The 17,916-nt window shown below is 55.7% G+C and overlaps 1 protein-coding gene across 2 annotated transcripts in view; it reads right to left on the reverse strand.

Moving 5' to 3' along the window:
- COL5A1 (collagen type V alpha 1 chain) overlaps nt 1–17,916 on the reverse strand; it is a 203,676-nt gene that overhangs the window by 52,492 nt on the left and 133,268 nt on the right. For both annotated transcript variants that reach the window (XM_025358858.1, XM_025358857.1), the window contains exons 28-32: nt 15,449–15,493; nt 12,922–12,975; nt 10,564–10,671; nt 9,608–9,661; nt 6,118–6,171 (exon numbers count right to left, since the gene is read on the reverse strand). In XM_025358858.1, the coding sequence (XP_025214643.1) occupies nt 6,118–6,171; nt 9,608–9,661; nt 10,564–10,671; nt 12,922–12,975; nt 15,449–15,493 (315 nt within the window). The remainder of the gene's footprint in view (nt 1–6,117; nt 6,172–9,607; nt 9,662–10,563; nt 10,672–12,921; nt 12,976–15,448; nt 15,494–17,916) is intronic.

A 17,916-nucleotide genomic window follows, 5' to 3' on the forward strand; every position in this document is an offset into this window, starting at 1 on the left:
CTCTCTCTGTCCTCAGCAGGGAGGGAAATCATTATTGCAAGAAAAGAGAAGAAAGTCAACCCCTTTCATACATAATTTACTTTTGCTACAGTTAAGAATATTAGCCATTAAATTTTCAACAGGCTCTGCAGACGTGCAAACTTGCAATTTAATATATAAATCATATATCCAAGAGTCATCGGCTTCTCCTCTAATAGAATTTATACTCTTTTTTCTGTTGCTGTTTTGCATTTTCCAAACCACAGAAAACAAATGTAGTGCAAAGATATCAGAGCTGGAAGATGCAGATAATCTACAGTGAACGGAAGCCAGGGGCTGAACGCGCACCGGCCCCTACATCCCCACCGAGTCCCAGTTCAGCTTCCTGAACTTGACTGGTTTCTTTTTTTTTTGGAGACAGAGTCTCACCCTGCCACCAGGCTGTAATGAATGCAGTGGCGTCATCTTGGCTGACTGCAACCTCTGCCTCCCAGGTTCAAGCGCTTCTCCTGCCTCATCCTCCCAAGTAGCCAGGACTACAGGCACACGCCACCATGCCTGGCTAATTTTAGTAGAGACGGGGTTTCACCATGTTGGCCAGGATGGTCTCGATCTCTTCACCTCGTGATTCAACCGCCTCAGCCTCCCAAAGTGCTGGGATTACAGGTGTGAGCCACCGCGCCCGGCTGATCTTGACTGGTTTCTGATGCTCCGCCTAAGGTGGCTCTGTATGGCTGGAGACCACCTGAGAAGTTTCCTCTCATCATCTTTCATTCATTTGCTGCCAGAGTCAAAACTGCTTCTTAGAGTCTCCCATTTTGAAATGCATTTAATAGAGTCTCCCATTTTGAAATGCATTTAATAAAACCATTTATGATGATGAGTTAATTATGTAGCTTTTTAACAATGCGCTCCCTTTCCAGTTCTTCAATGACTATGGTGATATCCTTTGGCTTCAAATAAATATTTGCATATGAAAATTAACGAAACATCTGCTCTCTTCCAGTGACAGGCATTCTACAGGCAAGGACGCCCACGGCCAACCTGGTTACTCCCGGCATTTAGGTGTAAATGAGCTCCGGTTGCCAGGTTTACACATTCCCATCCTCCCCCAGAATGAAAACCCTCTACCCTAAAACAGTCCCACGATGACCTGGACCACAGGTTTCATCCTGCAACACAAATGACTGCAACCCAAGGCACAGGCGCAAGGGCCCTGGCAGGGAGCACAATACCGGCTCGGCCAAAGCACCATCTGGGGCTCCCAGCAGGCATCTTGCTCATCTGTTTTCTTTACAAACTAATTCAAGCCAAAGAATTTCGAGTCCCTGTGACTGGAGCTGTGGAACAGAATGTCCCCCCTCGTCCCTTTAACCTTCCTTCTCCCTGGCAAATTGCTTGTGGGCACCTGTCTTCTTGCCCTGAGGAAGGAGAGAACAGTTCCACTAATGGCCGTGCGGGGAAGCCAAGCACAGTTTGAGAGGGGACCTTCCACTGGAGAAGCCAAACACAGCTAGGAGAGGCCTTCCACTGGTGGGCAGGTGCATCTGAAGAGTGGGTCTTCCCCCTTCCCGGGAAGGGGATCCTGGGATCCCTCCTTGGCCCGAGGACCAAGGGGCAAAGCAGCACTTTGCTCACACCCACTCCTCTTCCTTTGGCTTCAGCTGGCTTGACATAGCAGCTTATGTTCCTGCCATTTCCATGTCTGGCCCACAGTCAAGGTGTCAAAGGCCACAGACCAACACTAGCTCTGCAGAAGGTAGGACCAGGCAGACAGAGGGCAGGCAGCCCTCATATGGAAGGCAGACATACACACACACACACACACACACACACACATACACTTGCATGAACACACATGCACGCACACACATGCACGCACACACAGGCACATGCGCGCACACATATGCACATACACACACATGCATGCACGCACGCAGACACTCAGGCCTGGCATCCTAGCACCTAGAAGCATCCGTCTGGCCAGAATATCCAAGATCTTTTAAAAGACCTCTCTGGGCCAGGCACGGTGACTCACGCCTGTAATCCCAGCACTTCGGGAGGCTGAGGCAGGCGGATTACTTGAGGTCAGGAGTTTGAAACTGGCCCGGTCAACATGGCAAAACCTTGTCTCTACTGCAAATATAAAAATTAGCCAGGTATGGTGGCGCACACCTGTAATCTCAGCTATTTAGGAGGCTGAGGCAGGAGAATCGCTTGACCCTGGGAGGTGGAGGTTGCAGTGAGCCGAGATCGCACCATTGCACTCTAGCCTGGGTGACAGAGCGAGACTCCGTCTCAAAAAAATAAAATAAATAAACAAAAGACCTCTCTGGATGAGCACAGACATCCCACTGGCTTTCCCTTCACATCCTTGGAATGGTCCCCTTCCCATTCCTGCCCCACACTGGGACCAAAGTTGTTTCAAACAGCCTTCAGTGCCACTCCCCCTGGCTACAACTTTCAGTGACACTCCCCCTGGCTACAACCTTCGGTGCCACTCCCCCTGGCTACAACCTTCGGTGCCACTCCCCCTGGCTACAACCTTCGATATCATTCTCACTGTGTGGCTACAACCTTCAGTAGGTCCCAGTGCCTTGGGATAAAGAGTTTTCCCCGCAAGCAGCTGGCCGCCCCAGCAGGCTCTGCAGCCCACAGCCCACTCCCACGTCTCCCTTGCTGGGCTCGGCCCTGTGCCAGCCCCTGCCTCCTCACCTCTTGACCCCACAGCTCTGCCTGCTTTCCATACCTCACCTATCCACTTCTGTCCCTCCTGCAGGGCTCAGCAAAAATGTCACTGCTCCAGGAGGCCTCCCTGGACTTTCTGGGTCAGACCCTGGTGCCTGTGACCTTTCCCTGACTCACTCTTGTCCTTCATCGTCACAGCCACCACCTCTGAGTGCTGCTCACTAGGTGGTGTCCCTCTCTGGATACCAGAGGAATGTCTGGTTTGACCACCAGAGTCCTCAGAGCCTAGCAGAGCACCCAGCACGTAGAATGCATGTGCGATGCATGTGCCGTTTAAGTGAATGGACTGCCCCGAAGACTACCAAGTCCAAAGCCCAAGGCAAAAGAAGGGCGGCCAAGGGCGAAACCCAGGAGGCAGCGTCTGTTCACTAAGGCGCAGAAGACAAGCCAGCAGCCAGAGGCTTCTGGGTAACCTGAGTGAGGCTTCCGCAGTCAACAAAAGAGGCAGGGTCCCTTTGCAAGGACAGCCCAGTCCCCAGCTTCCTGTTGGGCTTTCCTGTTCGGGAAGCCCAACCTACTAGACCAGAGGGCACCCACGCTCTCCGTCATTCCCCAAACTTGGCACAAAGCATCAACCCTGCCCAGAAAGCCAGGCAGTGCTGGGGCGTCATTCTGCAGTGATGATGCCACCGAAGGCTCACGGGGGTAAAGACTATACTCAGCGTCCTGAACGGGAGGCTCTGAAGAGCTGTGATGGCAAAGATGAAGGAGGCCAGGGCTCCAACTCACACGCATGAACCACCACCACCACGGCTCAAGGGGAAGCAAACAGCCTCGTCCTTTTGGCCTGAGGTCTGTGTTGTGGGTTGTGCCACCAGCCAGATGCAGTGGTGAACAAAATGTCTCTGGGCAGGGCCAGACACTCAGAGGCTACAGAAAGGTTGTGAGTGGCTCCCATGTGTGACTGGGGCATGTGGCAGGTCTGGGCTTGAGTCAGGTTTGTGTTATGTCTGGTGACCCACAGTGCTGATGCCCAGGACATCTGGAGCACCCATCTCAGCTCCTTGGCTCGGGGATAGGGAGGCTGAGACGCATGAGGGGCAGAGCCCCAGTCAGGAGCATGGGAGTGAGCAAGGGCTCCAGGTGCTCCAAGAGGTCCCTGGTCCCACATGGTCCTCCACGGAAAGGGCTTGCGGTCACATCCCATGACCAGCTGCAGAAGGTCATTTCTTCCCCCAGGCACTCTCACTACAGTGCAGGGTGAAAGGCCCCCCAGCACAGGAGCAGTGTACCGGGGTACCCCACATTCCCCATGCTTCTCAGAGTGGTACCTAAGAGTATTTCAGAGGACAGTGTATCCCCAAAGGCACTAGCCAGGCTTCCAGAGAAAGAATGACAGCTAGATAATGACAAATGGAGAGGTGGATGGGTTGGATAGATACGGACAGAGATAGACAGATAATAGAAGATGGATGGATGGATGGATGAATGGGTGGGTAGATGGATGGATGGGTGGGTGGATGGATGGATGGATGGATGATGGATGGATGGATGGATGGACGGACGGATGGATGGACGGATAGATGGGTGGGTGGGTGGGTGGGTGGATGGGTGAACGGATGATGGATGGATGGACAGATGGATGGATGGATGGATGGATGATGGATGGATGGATGGATGGATGGACGGATGGATGGATGGACGGATAGATGGGTGGGTGGATGGGTGGGTGGGTGGATGGGTGGGTGGGTGGGTGGATGGATGATGGATGATGGATGGATGGACGGATAGATGGGTGGGTAGATGGGTGGGTGGGAATGGGTGGATGGATGATGGATGGATGGATGGATGAGTGGTTGGATGGGTGGGTGGGTGGATGGATGGTGGATGGATGGACGGATAGATGGGTGGGTGGATGCGTGGGTGGGTGGGTAGATGGGTGGATGGATGATGGCTGGACAGATGGATGGATGGACGGATAGATGGGTGGGTGGTGGATGGATGATGGATGGATGGATGGATGGATGGATGGATGGATGGATGGATAGATGGGTGGGTGGATGGGTGGGTCGGTGGGTGGACGGGTGGATGATGGATGGATGGACAGATAGATGGGTGGGTGGATGGGTGGATGGATAGATGGGTGGGTGGGTGGACGGGTGGATGATGGATGGATGGACACATAGATCGATGGACGGATAGATGGGTGGATGGATGGATGGGTGGGTGGATGGGTGGATGGATAGATGGGTGGGTGGGTGGACGGGTGGATGATGGATGGATGGACAGATGGATGGATGGACAGATAGATGAGTGGGTGGGTGGATGGGTGGATGGAGAGATGGGTGGATGGATGGACGGTTAGAAGGACAGAGACAGAGAAGGGTGGAGATGGAAATAATAGTCTCCTCGGGTCTGTGCTGTCAACTTACACTCAGAACAGTCTTCCTTTTCCTATTTTGTGAATCTGACAGAACACATTTGTTTGCTCACAAGGTTTTGGCCAGGAGGGACGGGCCCAAGAGGGAGCTGCAACCCTGTAGCTCTGTCTGCCCTGGGAGAGCAGGATGGGGCATACGAGGATGGGCTGGGCGGGGCCGCAGGATTGCGGCTGGGGCTACGAGGCAGGTGTGAGCTCTGCCATCTTTTGGGGAGCGGGTCCCCCGGGCCTGCTCTGCAGATGCTGTCCTGCATGTACACCACAGACTGGCCTCTGTCCCCGCCATATGCCCCGTGGACAAGGCCAGCTCAGAGTCCAAGGCCTGAGGACCATCTCTCTCCTGTTTTCCCAAGTGGCGATGCTCAGGCACTATGATTTCACTAACAAGCATCCAGGGCAGCTCCTTCAGGGAGGCCTGGGCCAGCAGGGCCTCCAGAAGGTGTGGGGAGAACACAGCTCCCTCAGCCCGGCCCTCAGTTCCTTCGTTGAGGGTGAGAACAAAAGAGACTCGAACCACACTGCAACCTGGTGGGTGTTTATGACAATGGCAGCTTGCTAACCCTGTTCAAGTTAATGTTAATTTAAATGATTTTAAATTTGGATGACGGTAGGTAGCAGGACATTTTTAAAAGGGAAAAACAATCTCCTTTTTCCCTTCCTTTTAAAATTAGCTTGGAGGAAAAGTCCACTTGGGTAGAGGAGAAGAATCTGATTTTCAGAATGACCTGAAAGAGCCTTCTGGATTGCGGTGCTAATTGGAAAGCTCCATTTTCTCAACATACTTCCCTCCTGCCTCTGCCCCGTCCTATCACATACCTGCCTAGCCCAATGTCTGGAGAGTGTCATCAGGGCTTGGTGCTAAAGGTCAAGAGCTTAAGGCCAGCCATTCAGGAGAGCAGTTTCAGAAGCAAAAGGGGTGAGAAATAAACAGGCCATCAGCTGGAGAACCAACCCGCTATGCACCGAGGCAGCCGAACAAGCTGCCTGCCTAGGGGCCAGGCTGTCCTTACCCTGCCGCCCTTCTCTCCATTGGCACCAGGAAATCCAGGGAATCCAATAGAGCCCTGAAAGAGAGTTTAAGGAGGAGGCATAAGAGCTGGGCCAGGAATGAGTCACGCTGCACGGGCAGCCTGGGGGACCACCTGCATGCCAGTACACAGCCTCTGCCCCAGACTCCACCTGCCCACCCACCTAACCACCCACCTACCTGTCTACCTACCTGCCCACCTATCCACCCACTCATCCATCCACTTGTCTACTCACCCACCCACTCATCTGCCTGTCTACCCACCTACCCATTCATCCATCTACCTGTCTACCCACCCACCCACTCATCTGCCTGTCTACCCACCTACCCATTCATCCATCTACCTGTCTACCCACCCACCCATTCATCCATCTACCTGTCTACCCACCCACCCACCCACCCATTCATCTATCTGCCTGTCTATTCACCCACCCACTCATCCATCTGCCTGTCTACTTATCCACCCAGGCCTCCATTCATCTATCTGTCTACCCACTCATCCACCATCTACCTGTCTACTCATCTGCCCACTCATCCATCCACCTGTCTACCCATCTGCCCACCCACCCATCCATCCACCTGTCTACCCATCTGCCCACCCACCCATTCATCCACCTGTTTACCCACTGGCCCACCCATCTGTCTATCTATCTGTCTATCTATCCATCTACCTGTCTACCTACCCACCTACCCATTCATCCATCTGCCTACTTATCCACCCACCCCTCCATTCACAACTATCTACCCACCTGCCCACCCATCCATTCACCCACCTATCTACCCACTGGCCTACCTATGTATCCACCTACCTGCCTACCTACTCACCCACCCACCTAACCATTCATCCATTTGCCTGTCTACCTATCCACCTACCCCTCCATTCATCCATCTGTCTACTTACCTGCTCACCCATCCATTCATCCACCTCTCTGCCCAGCAGCCCACCTATGTGAATATCCATGTGCCTACCTACCCACCTACCCATTCATCCATTTGCCTGTCTACCTATACACCCACCCCTCCATTCATCCACCTGTTTACTTACCTGCCCACCCATCCATCCATCTACGTATCTACCCACCTGCCCACTCATCCTTTCATCCACCTTTCTTCCCACCAACCCACCTATCTGTCTATCCATCTACCTACACACCTACCCACCTACCCATTCATCCATCTGCCTGTCTACCTATCCACACCCCTCCACTCAGCCACCCACCTATCCCCTCTATCCATCCTCTCTACTCAATAAATATTTCCTAAGCATTTCACAGGCTTCAGCTCTAGAAACCCAAATGGAGTTTTCATCAAGCTCCCTCCCCCGCCACCATCCCCCACGCGCCCGTGTCCATAGGAGGGTGGCTGGCATTTGGGAGAAAGGGACACACACTGCTGAGCTGAACTGAGGTGAGACATGAACATCGCACTGTGACATTGTGTTTTCTGTGCCTCGTGCATGTTATGTTGGCGTCCCACAATCCCTCTAAATAAAGCACGGCAGCTTGCAGAGTTGGGAATGAATGCAAATTTATGCACTGACTGTAGCATCTACCAGCTCTTTAATTCTAGAAGTCTGCAAGGTGCATACAGACCAGAGATGGATTTAGGGACTCTGACCTGGTGAATATCCAAACACCCACGCAAGAAGCATCACCGCAGTGAGGCCGCTCAGCTGTCCGCAGGGTTGGCGCTGGCCACTGTCTTTGGCAGGTCTCTATTTGTCTGGCTTAAAATCCTGTCCTGAATGTACACTTGTATCCACGAAGAGCTCACACATGTCCAAACCTTATATTTCTCACAGGGGACTGAGTTCAGCCAACCCACTCATACACCCACCTGCCAATCCAGGCAGGGGGCGGGACCCAGGAAACTTCAGTGCAGGTGACACAGAGCTCAGTTCAGAAACCAGGTCACTGTACTGATGGCTACTTCTAGTCTCTGTCCAGGAAACACATGCCATTCCTTTCCAAAAAGTTGCCTGAACTTGATTTAGACCACCCATCTCTCCCAAACTTCTCCTCTTTTCTCCATCCCCAGAGGGATGTGTATTAACAGAGAGGAAAGTGCCCATCAGCCCCTTTGACCACATTCGGGTGACGATGCTGCGGTCAGCAGCTACATCACACCCACGTTCAATGAGCCACTATTAAATCCTAAATGAAATTCCTGTTTCACAGCAAGCTCTCCTACATGTGGGGTGTGCCTTTACACACCCGTGGCAGGGGGCTTCGCATTCCACAGGAAGGACAGATAGCAGCATTTCCTTAATGAGAATGGAAATACCTGGAGGAAAGCCCCAGGCCACCACGCCCATCCTCCTATTAACAAGACTGCTCCAGTGAGACCGAAAAGGTACCGAGGCTAAAAGGAGGTGCCTCGGGCAGAGGCAGATCTGAGAAAGACGACCCAGCTTGGGCTGTTAATTATGTCTCCAGTGCAGGCAACTGGTTATTCTTTAAGGAAGAACCATGAATAATAAAATGTGAGATTTGAAAAAAAAAATAACGTTTTCAATGATTTCCAAAGCCTCAAGGAGCTGTTTCATTTAAACCTGAACACGATTTCACATAAGAAAGGTTTCCTTTTTCTTTTATACTCCATTAGGAGCAAATAGCCTTCAAATCGCCAGTGTGGTGGAGTTGAGAGGCGACCGTCCCACGGGTTCTGGGTATAGACAACCCGGGGGACAAGGGCCACCAGCCAAGCAACAGGTGCAGAAGATCGCAGGACACTCCAGGAGAACCCTAGAAGGACCCCAGGTGCCTGTGCCGCCTGGGACAGAAGACTCATCACCCAAAAGCCTCCTTTCAACTCAGCAAATTAATGCAGAAGGCAGTGAACATGGTGGAGGTTGAGAGCCACAGTGTCACACACGCCCCCAAGAATGGGGAGCAGATGAACCTGTGCAGGGTTAGGAGGACCGCTGGAGCATCCCTCCACCTGTCCCGGGACACCTAACACGGCCGGATGCGACGTGAGGAGGCCTGACGGTACAACCCTCCGCCTGCGCTGGGATACCTAACACAGTCGGAAGTCACCGTCGGAACACCCCTCTGCCTGCACCGGGGCACCTAACGTGGCCGGAAGTTACCATCGGAACATCCCTCTGCCTGCACCGGGGCACCTAACACGGCTGGAAGTTACCGTCGGAACATCCCTCTGCCTGCACCGGGACACCTAACACGGCCGGAAGTTACCGGCGGAACATCCCTCTGCCTGCGCCGGGGCACCTAACACGGCCAGAAGTTACCGTCTGAACATCCCTCTGCCTGCACCGGGGCACCTAACACGGCCGGAAGTTACCGGCGGAACATTCCTCTGCCTGTCCCAGGACACCTAACGTGGCCGGAAGTTACCGGCGGAACATTCCTCTGCCTGTCCCAGGACACCTAACGTGGCCGGATGCAGGGTGGGGAGACCTGGCGGAACATCCGTCCACCTGTCCCGGGACACCTAACACGGCCGGAAGTTACCTTTGGTCCTTGTCTTCCTGGGTACCCTGGTAACCCTGGGACTCCGAGTTTTCCCTGGGGGAAGAAAGAGTTGCATTAATAGCCAGCACGGTATTGCTCCATCCGTTTCCTCGGAGCAGAATGGAGACGTGCGTTCTGGCAGGGGCCTGGAGGAGGAGGGTGTGGTTTCCAGAGGCCGGGGCACACGTCGTCATGCAGAACCCCTGCCTGCCCTGGGTGGGGGGTGACTGCCAGCACCCATGAAGTCCAGCGGGTACCCGATGGTCCCTGCACCGAGGGAGAAGCGAAGGCCCCTGGAGGAGAGGTCGTGCCACTGTGGAGCAAAGCAATTAGAGGCAAGTGCCCCAGCTCAAAGTGTTCTTCATCTCAGGGCACCTCTGAGCCCTTCTGTATGGGTCCACCTGGCATGATGGGTCGACAAGTCTGGGCCACTGCATGCACCATTCCTGCCGGAGCCCAGGGTGGAAACAGGGTGGAGCAGGGTGTGTGGCTGGCCCAGGAGCCTCCTGCAGGAGGAAACTGCAGGCCTATGGATGGCTGCATGCCCCAGAGCCTGCTCCGTGGACTCCGGCCTTCCTTCCTGCCAGGCTGCCACACCTTCAGGCCATGGTGGGGACACCGTTATTACCCAGGTGTGGTGGCGGGAATGTGACAAGGACGGGGTCCTGGAATGTTGGGGCTCAGAACGCAGGCTTTGTAGCCACTGGGAGGAAGGAGCCCTCCAAGGCAATGGTGGAGGGCTGGGAAGGGCTGAACCCGGGACAAGGTAAGGGTCGTCATTCAACAAACAGCTTCACAGGAGCAGCAACAAGAGCCCAGGGTGGAGACAGGAGCCCGCTCAGGAATCACCCCTACCCCATGCCTAGGGCAGCCACAGCCAACGGGAGCCCGAGGCCATGGGGAAGGGCCTGTCAGATCCCTCCCAAGAAAGTGGCTGAAAGTCCCACATCACAAACCTTCTCCCCAGGGGGACCCAGAGGACCGGGATCACCATTGGGACCTCCGCGACCCTTCGGGCCTTCAGGGCCATCTTCTCCCCTGGGACCGGGCGGGCCGATCTCCCCCTGCAAGCCAGAAAAGAGGAGGTAAGAGGACCCCCCCTACACACACACACTATTCTCCACCACTGTTGTGAGAGCAAGGGGACGGCTTACAGGCACCCTGTGGTCTGAGCTGCTCCACCAGCTCAGCTCCGCCTCACTCAGGCCGCTGAGCTGCTCCCTGCTCTTGGAGCCACTGACCAAACGAGCACATTGTGCCGCGAATTCCGGGCTCTGTGGAAGCTGCACTGAGGTTGCCTGCTATTTATTTTCTCAAGGCTGCCTGCTCCTACTTCCCAATTACCTTCTCTAAATTGAGTGCCTCTTGGCTAAAATAACTTTGGTTAACAATAGTAGCTCTGAATTGCTATTTCTCCAAATAGAGCAGAGTGACTGGGAGCTGCTGCTGCTTCTGAAGCCCCAGGAGGTATAGAAGTGGGCCCCAGCCCCGATCGGGCGGTTACCTGGGCATAACCAGCACACGGGAGAGCCACAGGAGGCGTCCCAGGAACAGACGGGCTTAAATTCCACCTCGTCCAACTTCCCCAAGTTACAGATTGGGAGCTCAGTGCTCAGACAGGGCAGAGGGCTCTGGAGCCTGCCCAGGCAATGGTAGCGCCACGGCAGAGTCTCCAAATGCCCTTCTGGGCACCCTTTGTCCAGCAATGGACGAATCCTCCTCTGATCATCTGTCTCCAAGAGCAGCTGTAAAGCAGTGGTTCAAGTCCACAACAAAAATGTGTATTGCTCAGATAGACAAAAATTAATAACTTCCTCATTCTGAAGCTCTAACCTGTCATTGGGTCAGGACCTCTCTGTCCCTCGTTCAACAAAATAATCCTGCACACATTTACAGAGCACCGAGAAGGTGCAAAGCCCCAGGCTGTGCTCTCTGAAGAGGTCCGGGTGTGGGGTCCTGTTCCCTGGGCTCAGGACGGGTCCCACCCCTGCATCCCACCCTTGTCCCATGGCAACAAGTGCTCCACTCTCGGAGCCCTGGCACAGGAATGTGTGTCATCTCTTCTGAAGCTGCAGCCTCATCATGTGGACGCCACATGTGTGAACAGAGCCATCAGAAAGGAGAAGAAAAGGACTTTCACCATCAAACTGAAAGGCCGCTGAGATGTGGGGATTCAGGAACCTTCCACCACGAAAGGAGTTCTAGAATGGGTGCCTCTAGCAGCCACTTAACTGGGACAGCGTTGCGAAACAGATCCCCTCCTCCCTCCCCCTTCCTTCCCACAGAGGTGCAGATTGCCTCTGCCTTTTGCCTGCCAGGTTGGGACGAAGTGCCAAGTGTGTGGGGCTTTCCTGTTTTGGAAAGCCACCTGCGAGCCGGCGCTGCAGGGGGACGATTGCGGCAGCTGGGTGACAGCCATGCTACCGCCGACAGATGTCCGTCCCGGTGCGTGCACAGCTGCCACCACGGCTGTGCCCACTGGAGGCCGAGGCATCTCGGCTCCTTCTGCCGGGCTCCTGCTCACTGAGAGGTTACTGGGGAAACCTCCAAGAGATTTTTGGCCGCCCTGGCTGCTCAAAGAGCTCCCTACCCTTCCTTCATGCCCTTGGTGTCGCCTTCTCTTTAATTATAGGAATGTGCAGCCTGTGGCTTTCTGTGGTTGCCGGCAAGCCCCAGTCCCTCCCAGCACCCACCGGCTTTCTCTGGAGCCGAGCTAAATCATTCATTTAAAAACAAGCCAGGTTGCTGTGGCTTCTCCTGAGCCAATATCACAGACCACAGGACTGTGTGGGAGTCCCAGGGCCCCTGAAGAACTGTTTGGGGACCAGGATGCTCCCCAGGCTCACAGGGATCCTAGACCCACGTCGCGTGCTGCCCTGTGGGCGCCGGCCCTGTGGCCTGGGGAGCAGCTATGCTGCTTGGGTAAGCTGGGTCATTTCCAGAGCTGCTGTCCTTCCTCTTCCCAGGCATGGCTTATCGCTCGATCAGGTGAGTAACTCTGCAATCCACGGGAGCAGCCAGAAGTGAACCCAGCCCCACTGACCCCTTGTGTGGGACGCTGGGCGGAGCAGCTGGCGACCACAGGCTATTCCCAGTCCCCAGGGGGCAAGCTGAGGAGGAGGAGGTGAAGAGGAGCTGGAGAGAGTCGGGCCCTGGGCTCCAGGCCACTGTCCCCTTCCCACCAGGAGTCTCTACCGAGAATTTACCTCCTTTCTGAGAAGCTGCCCTGTAGCAGTAAACATCCCCACCCCCTCCCACATGGCCAAGCCCACCTGGCCTTTCCCCAGCCCAGATCCCAAACCCAAGATGCTCACCCGATCACCCTTGATGCCCATGTCTCCTTTAAACCCAGGAAAGCCGTCTTCACCCTGAATATGGGACAAGAGAGTGCCTTAGTCCAGGCAAGAGGACCCGCCTCGCTGGCGGTCCCTTCCCCGCTCCAAACGACCACGCTCAGCACCAGGTCCCCCACCCTTGAGGGGCAGCACACACCCACACCCCGGACTCGAGGGTAGGCTTGGGGCCCATCCCTCGAGAATGGCATTCCTGTGAGGTCTGCATTCCCAGCTGTAACATCCTGAAGCTGGAGAGAGCTGCGTCCCTGCTTCTCAGGCAGGCCCAGTTTGAATCTGAAAGTTCTGCATGGTGAGGCCTCAGCAAGCCCAGGCCCCCGAGCTCCCGGCATCGTTTCTCAGTGCACTTTGTGGCATTCCATCAGCATTGAAGCGACGGGTAAAGGGGGTGACAGTTGAGGACGGGGAGCTGGATGAAAATGCCCCCACAAAGAATCCCTAAGGCCTGCAATAAGAGGCAGTGCTTTCTGAAGGGTGGCGGTTGTTCCTGAGGGTGGCAGGGGAAGTCGGCGGCCCACACACCCCAGGGCTACTGGTGAATCTGGGACACAAGTGAGGCTGCCCTGCTGTCCGTTCGAGTCCCTGGTCTAGACTTTCCCCGTCCAGGAAACCACAGGGCAAAAGCCCTCAGATCCTTCCACAGAGGGCACGGGTGGCTCCTAGAGAAGGCCCTTGGCTGGGCTTTTCCTCTCATTATTCAGGGACCACATCTTGATCCAAAAAGAGTGAAAGGACAGGATCTGGGGACTCAGCCAGGTCGTAAACATTCAAGGCCTGGCTGGGAGCACACGCAAGGGAGGCAGCCTTCTGTGCAGTGAGAATCCAGCCCTCTCCAGCCAGCGCCAGCTCCCAGGGCCCCCAGGACCTCAAGGCCCCTGTTCGCACTGTTCACACAGTGCTGGAAGCTTAGCAGCGGCCACAGATAATGCAGAAGTCCACAAAGACGGCCCCTTGACACTGCTCCCCTCCTTCCCCAGACCATCTCGGGCTGCCCGCGTGGCCCTCGGGAACAGTGCGGTAGCTGTCCTGGCAAGAAGGCATCCCCTGCACAGCCTCATCAATATCATCTCAAGTAGCCCTGTCTCTGGCTAGGGACAAATGTGACAAGATCAAGTGGCAAAGCTGGACTCTCTGAAGCCACCTTGGAAAGAATGAAAGGTCCTCAGGTGAGGGACCCTCCCTGGGGACCAACGGGATGGAGACCCTGTGTCGTCAGGGCCTCATGTTCCGAAGCCCCGACGGGCTCCGTGTAGAAAGCAGTGCTCTTGGAGAGGCCAAACGGCTCAGCTTGCTCGGATGCAGACTTAGGGTTCCGCTGTGCGGGTACCCTCAGGAAGGAACCGAGATGGCACAGGCTCAGGCCTCTTGGCTGGTCCTCCCACAAGGGCAGCCACTAAGACCAGAAACCAGGGACAAGCACTCTCAGCAAACGCCATGGAACAAGGGCATTCCTGCTGCCGCGTCGTTTCTGATTCAGCTGTGGCCACTCGATGTGTCCCCTCGGGAATGGCTTTAAGGCTGGCAGATTTCACAAGAAAGGATCCAAGCGACATCTTCGACAGGTGGCAAATAAGGAGTCTCGGCACGTGGACCATCCCAGCAGCAGACGCCAGCACCCGCACTCCAGCCCCACAGGCCACCGTGGCCAGGGGAGAGCCCAGGGTCTGCCCAGCGAAGGGGCCCGATGTGCTTTATGGAAAGCAAGTACTGCGTGGCTACACGGCACGGCAGGGTGAACCTGCACAGTTAGGCCACGGTGGGGAGGGTGGCACGGTGAGGCCGCCCTGAGGCCTAAATCTGTGTCATAACTGGGCCTTGGATTTGGCTGTGAGCTTCGTTCCACCACAGTGAGAAGAGAAAGGTGGCCGGCCACGCAGCTCCATGTGGCTCAGGCTGTCACCGCTGCAGGCTGTACCCAACCTTCTGACTCTGGCAGGCATGCATGGAGGTGTCGTTAGCTTTGTTTTCACCACAGTGATCCGCTAGGCCTGACTTGCACCCACGGACTATGGCCGATGGCGCGGCCTCTCTCCCTCCCTGCCTGGCTCTGGTGCATGGTGAGTTTCTGCTGCTTGGGCTGCCCAGGGAAGAACGTGTAACAACTAAATGGACCCTCATGCCAGCGGCCATGCAGGGCGGCCCACCTGGGGGTGGGGAGGGTGACAGGTGTCCACTGGCCCCCGCAGGCACGTGGGTGCCTGTGTGTTTTCTCTGGGGCCAAGGCCGCCTTGTGCAGAGGCACAAACCCTGGACCCACTCAGCTCTGCTAGATGTGCTCCAGGGTACCCGAGGGCCCATCCTCCTCAACTCATTGTTCTTCCGTCTGCAAACAGACGCTTTCCACAGAGTGGCATCAGTTCCCCTCAATACTCAGAAGCAACGTCCACCTCAGCTGGTTTCATGGAAGCAGCATTGTGGGAGGGGCCTGCCGGCTGGAATTGGGCTCTGGACTAAGCAGAGGGCTCCACGGCTGCAAGGACAGACTTACCTTCTCACCCTTCGTGCCCTTCAGACCACGGATGCCATCGGCCCCCTGTGCGGGGGGGAAAAGAAAAAGGAGTGACTGGTTACAAATCTCAGCCTCCCTAGAGCTGTCGCAGGCGCAAGTCCAAGTCCCAAGTGTCAAGACAGGCTGAGCTCTCCGAAGCTGACAGATGAGGCCAGCGCCCTGCCCTCAACACACTTCTTCCCACGTGTCCCCCTGTGGCCTCGGGAGGCCCAGCGTGTCCACGATTCCTGGGCTGACTCCACTGACTCCTATTTATGCAAAGACCCAAGCCCATCCCTGGCCTTCCAGCCCAAGCTCTGGGTCTGCCCTTCCAAGGGCCCACACCCCACAGCCCACACACCCCTCCTGCTTCCCGTTACAGCATCATCTTCTAGAAACACTCCCACCTTTCAGAGGTTTGGGAGGAAGCAGGAAGTGAAGTCTGAGTCAGGTAGATTTGATTAGGTCCCAGCTCCCCCTCCACGGCCTCTGACAATGCCCGAGACTCAGTTTCCTCATTTGGGAAGTGGAGAGGACGACAACCCTCAACTCGTTACCACTGCTGGGAGGGAAATGCCTGCTAAGCCCTCAGGACAGCACCTAGCACCCTGCACACAGTAGGTTTCAATAAGCAAAAGCCCAGTGCCATCTGAGTATTTCAATTCTCTGTTATCATGAATAGATGATACTGTGATATTACTAAGTAATGACGATAACATTCATTGCAGTTGTCATGAGTTCAGGACACACCATCCCACCTCCTTGCTGAGCAGGAGTTTCTGGGACGGGGGGCCAGGACTATTTCTCTGACGCTCTCACTGTGCCAAGCGCCTGGGGCAGTGGAGGTAAATCTGTGGGTAGAATTATGCAGCCGCACCCTTGCCATTAATGTCTTTGACTTCAGCTCTCCCAGCAGGGTGACTTTTAGCTAGAGAGACTACCTCGGGCTACCTCAGGCCACCTGCCCATGGGATGTGAGAGAGAGAGAAGCCACACTGCCCCCCCGTACCGGGATTCCAGGCTGAGGCTGAAGCCAGGGCCACAGAGCACTGGAGGACGCAGGGGCTGCCGGCTGCCCTCTGGTGGTCAGAACTTCCCACATACTTGGCAGTTCTGGCCTTTCCCCAGGTCCTGGAGAGGGAGGGGCTCTGGGAAGGGATGGAGACACAGAGGTGCTCCTTTCTGCAGAGGTGGCTGGGCTTGGGCTGCGTGCCCTGGCCCTCCCAAGGAGCTGCGGCTGTAACTGCAGAAGCACCTTCCACTCCAGTGCCAGCTGCAAGGCACTTCCAGCCACGCAGACAGAGCAGCGGCGTGGTTGCCCTGAACCATAATCACTGGAGGATTTGGAGCACAGGGGGACAAGCAAGAGCTCTGCCACTATGCCTGCACGCACCATTGCCGAAGTCATGTCTGCTCCACACCTGGCCGCCACCACTAGCAGAGAGGCCTGGGACACCCAGCACAGGGTGGAGGCAGCCGGGAGGGCAAGGTGGGCTCGAAGCAGCTCTAGTTCACCTGGCCTGGCACTTAGCACACTAATGCGGGCCAGTATGGAGTGCCTTGGGGGGACAGGGCACAGCTCAGAAACAGCACTGGCCCAGGCAGGGAGGCCGACTCCAAACAAACCTCTCCCACGCTAATCTCTGCCGGAGCCTGAGATGGGACGTGGACCTCACGATGGAGAGGAAGCACCGGGCAAACACAGCATGCGTATTCCAGGGCCGAGTGGGAACGGCCAGCCAAGCCGCGAGGACGTTCAGAACAGCCTGCTGCAGGCCACTGCCCCCGCTGAGCACAGCGCGCACTTGGCAGCACCTGTGGGCCCGGGCAGCCCAGGAAGGTGAGAAGTGACTCAGCTGGGCCAACTGCTGAGAGGCGAGTGGTTTCTAAGCACTTGGTGGTGGTTTTTTCCTACAGACGCCTTCTTCCGAAGCAATCCTGGCTGGAAGCCCCCAGAGGAAAAGAGAACAGGTAGGCCCACGAGGGCTGACACAGAGCTGGGGACCCTGGAAAACCACCTGCCGTCTCACCACAGTGCGGCATCGCCTCAGACACAATAGCCCCAGAACGCCACAGAGAAGGGCTTTCTGGAGATGAGCTACTTTCTTTTCTTAGGGCAATTTTGAGTTCTCACCATACTTGCAAAATAGAATAGCAACTTGAGATTCTGCTTATTTCCTCTGAAGCACACAGGAAAATCTCAGGTGTGGTTGAGAATACACTCAGGGTTGAGCCTGCTCAGCAGTGTCTGATCCTAAATGCAAGGTGATGTCCAGCTGCCCCTCCCTGCCGTGAGTCCTGGGGGATGGGGTTTGTGTGGCTGGCATTATTTTTCAGGAGCACTAAACTCCCTGGTACGGCATCCAGGGGGCATTGGCACCAGCTCTCCTCCCTCTCGCTGGGCAGGCTGGGCGACGCTGCTGCTCCCACCCTGCCCACGCCCTGCTGAGAGCGGGCAGGTAGGACCA

This window comes from Theropithecus gelada, chromosome 15, assembly GCF_003255815.1.
Source record: "Theropithecus gelada isolate Dixy chromosome 15, Tgel_1.0, whole genome shotgun sequence".
NCBI lineage: Eukaryota > Metazoa > Chordata > Mammalia > Primates > Cercopithecidae > Theropithecus > Theropithecus gelada.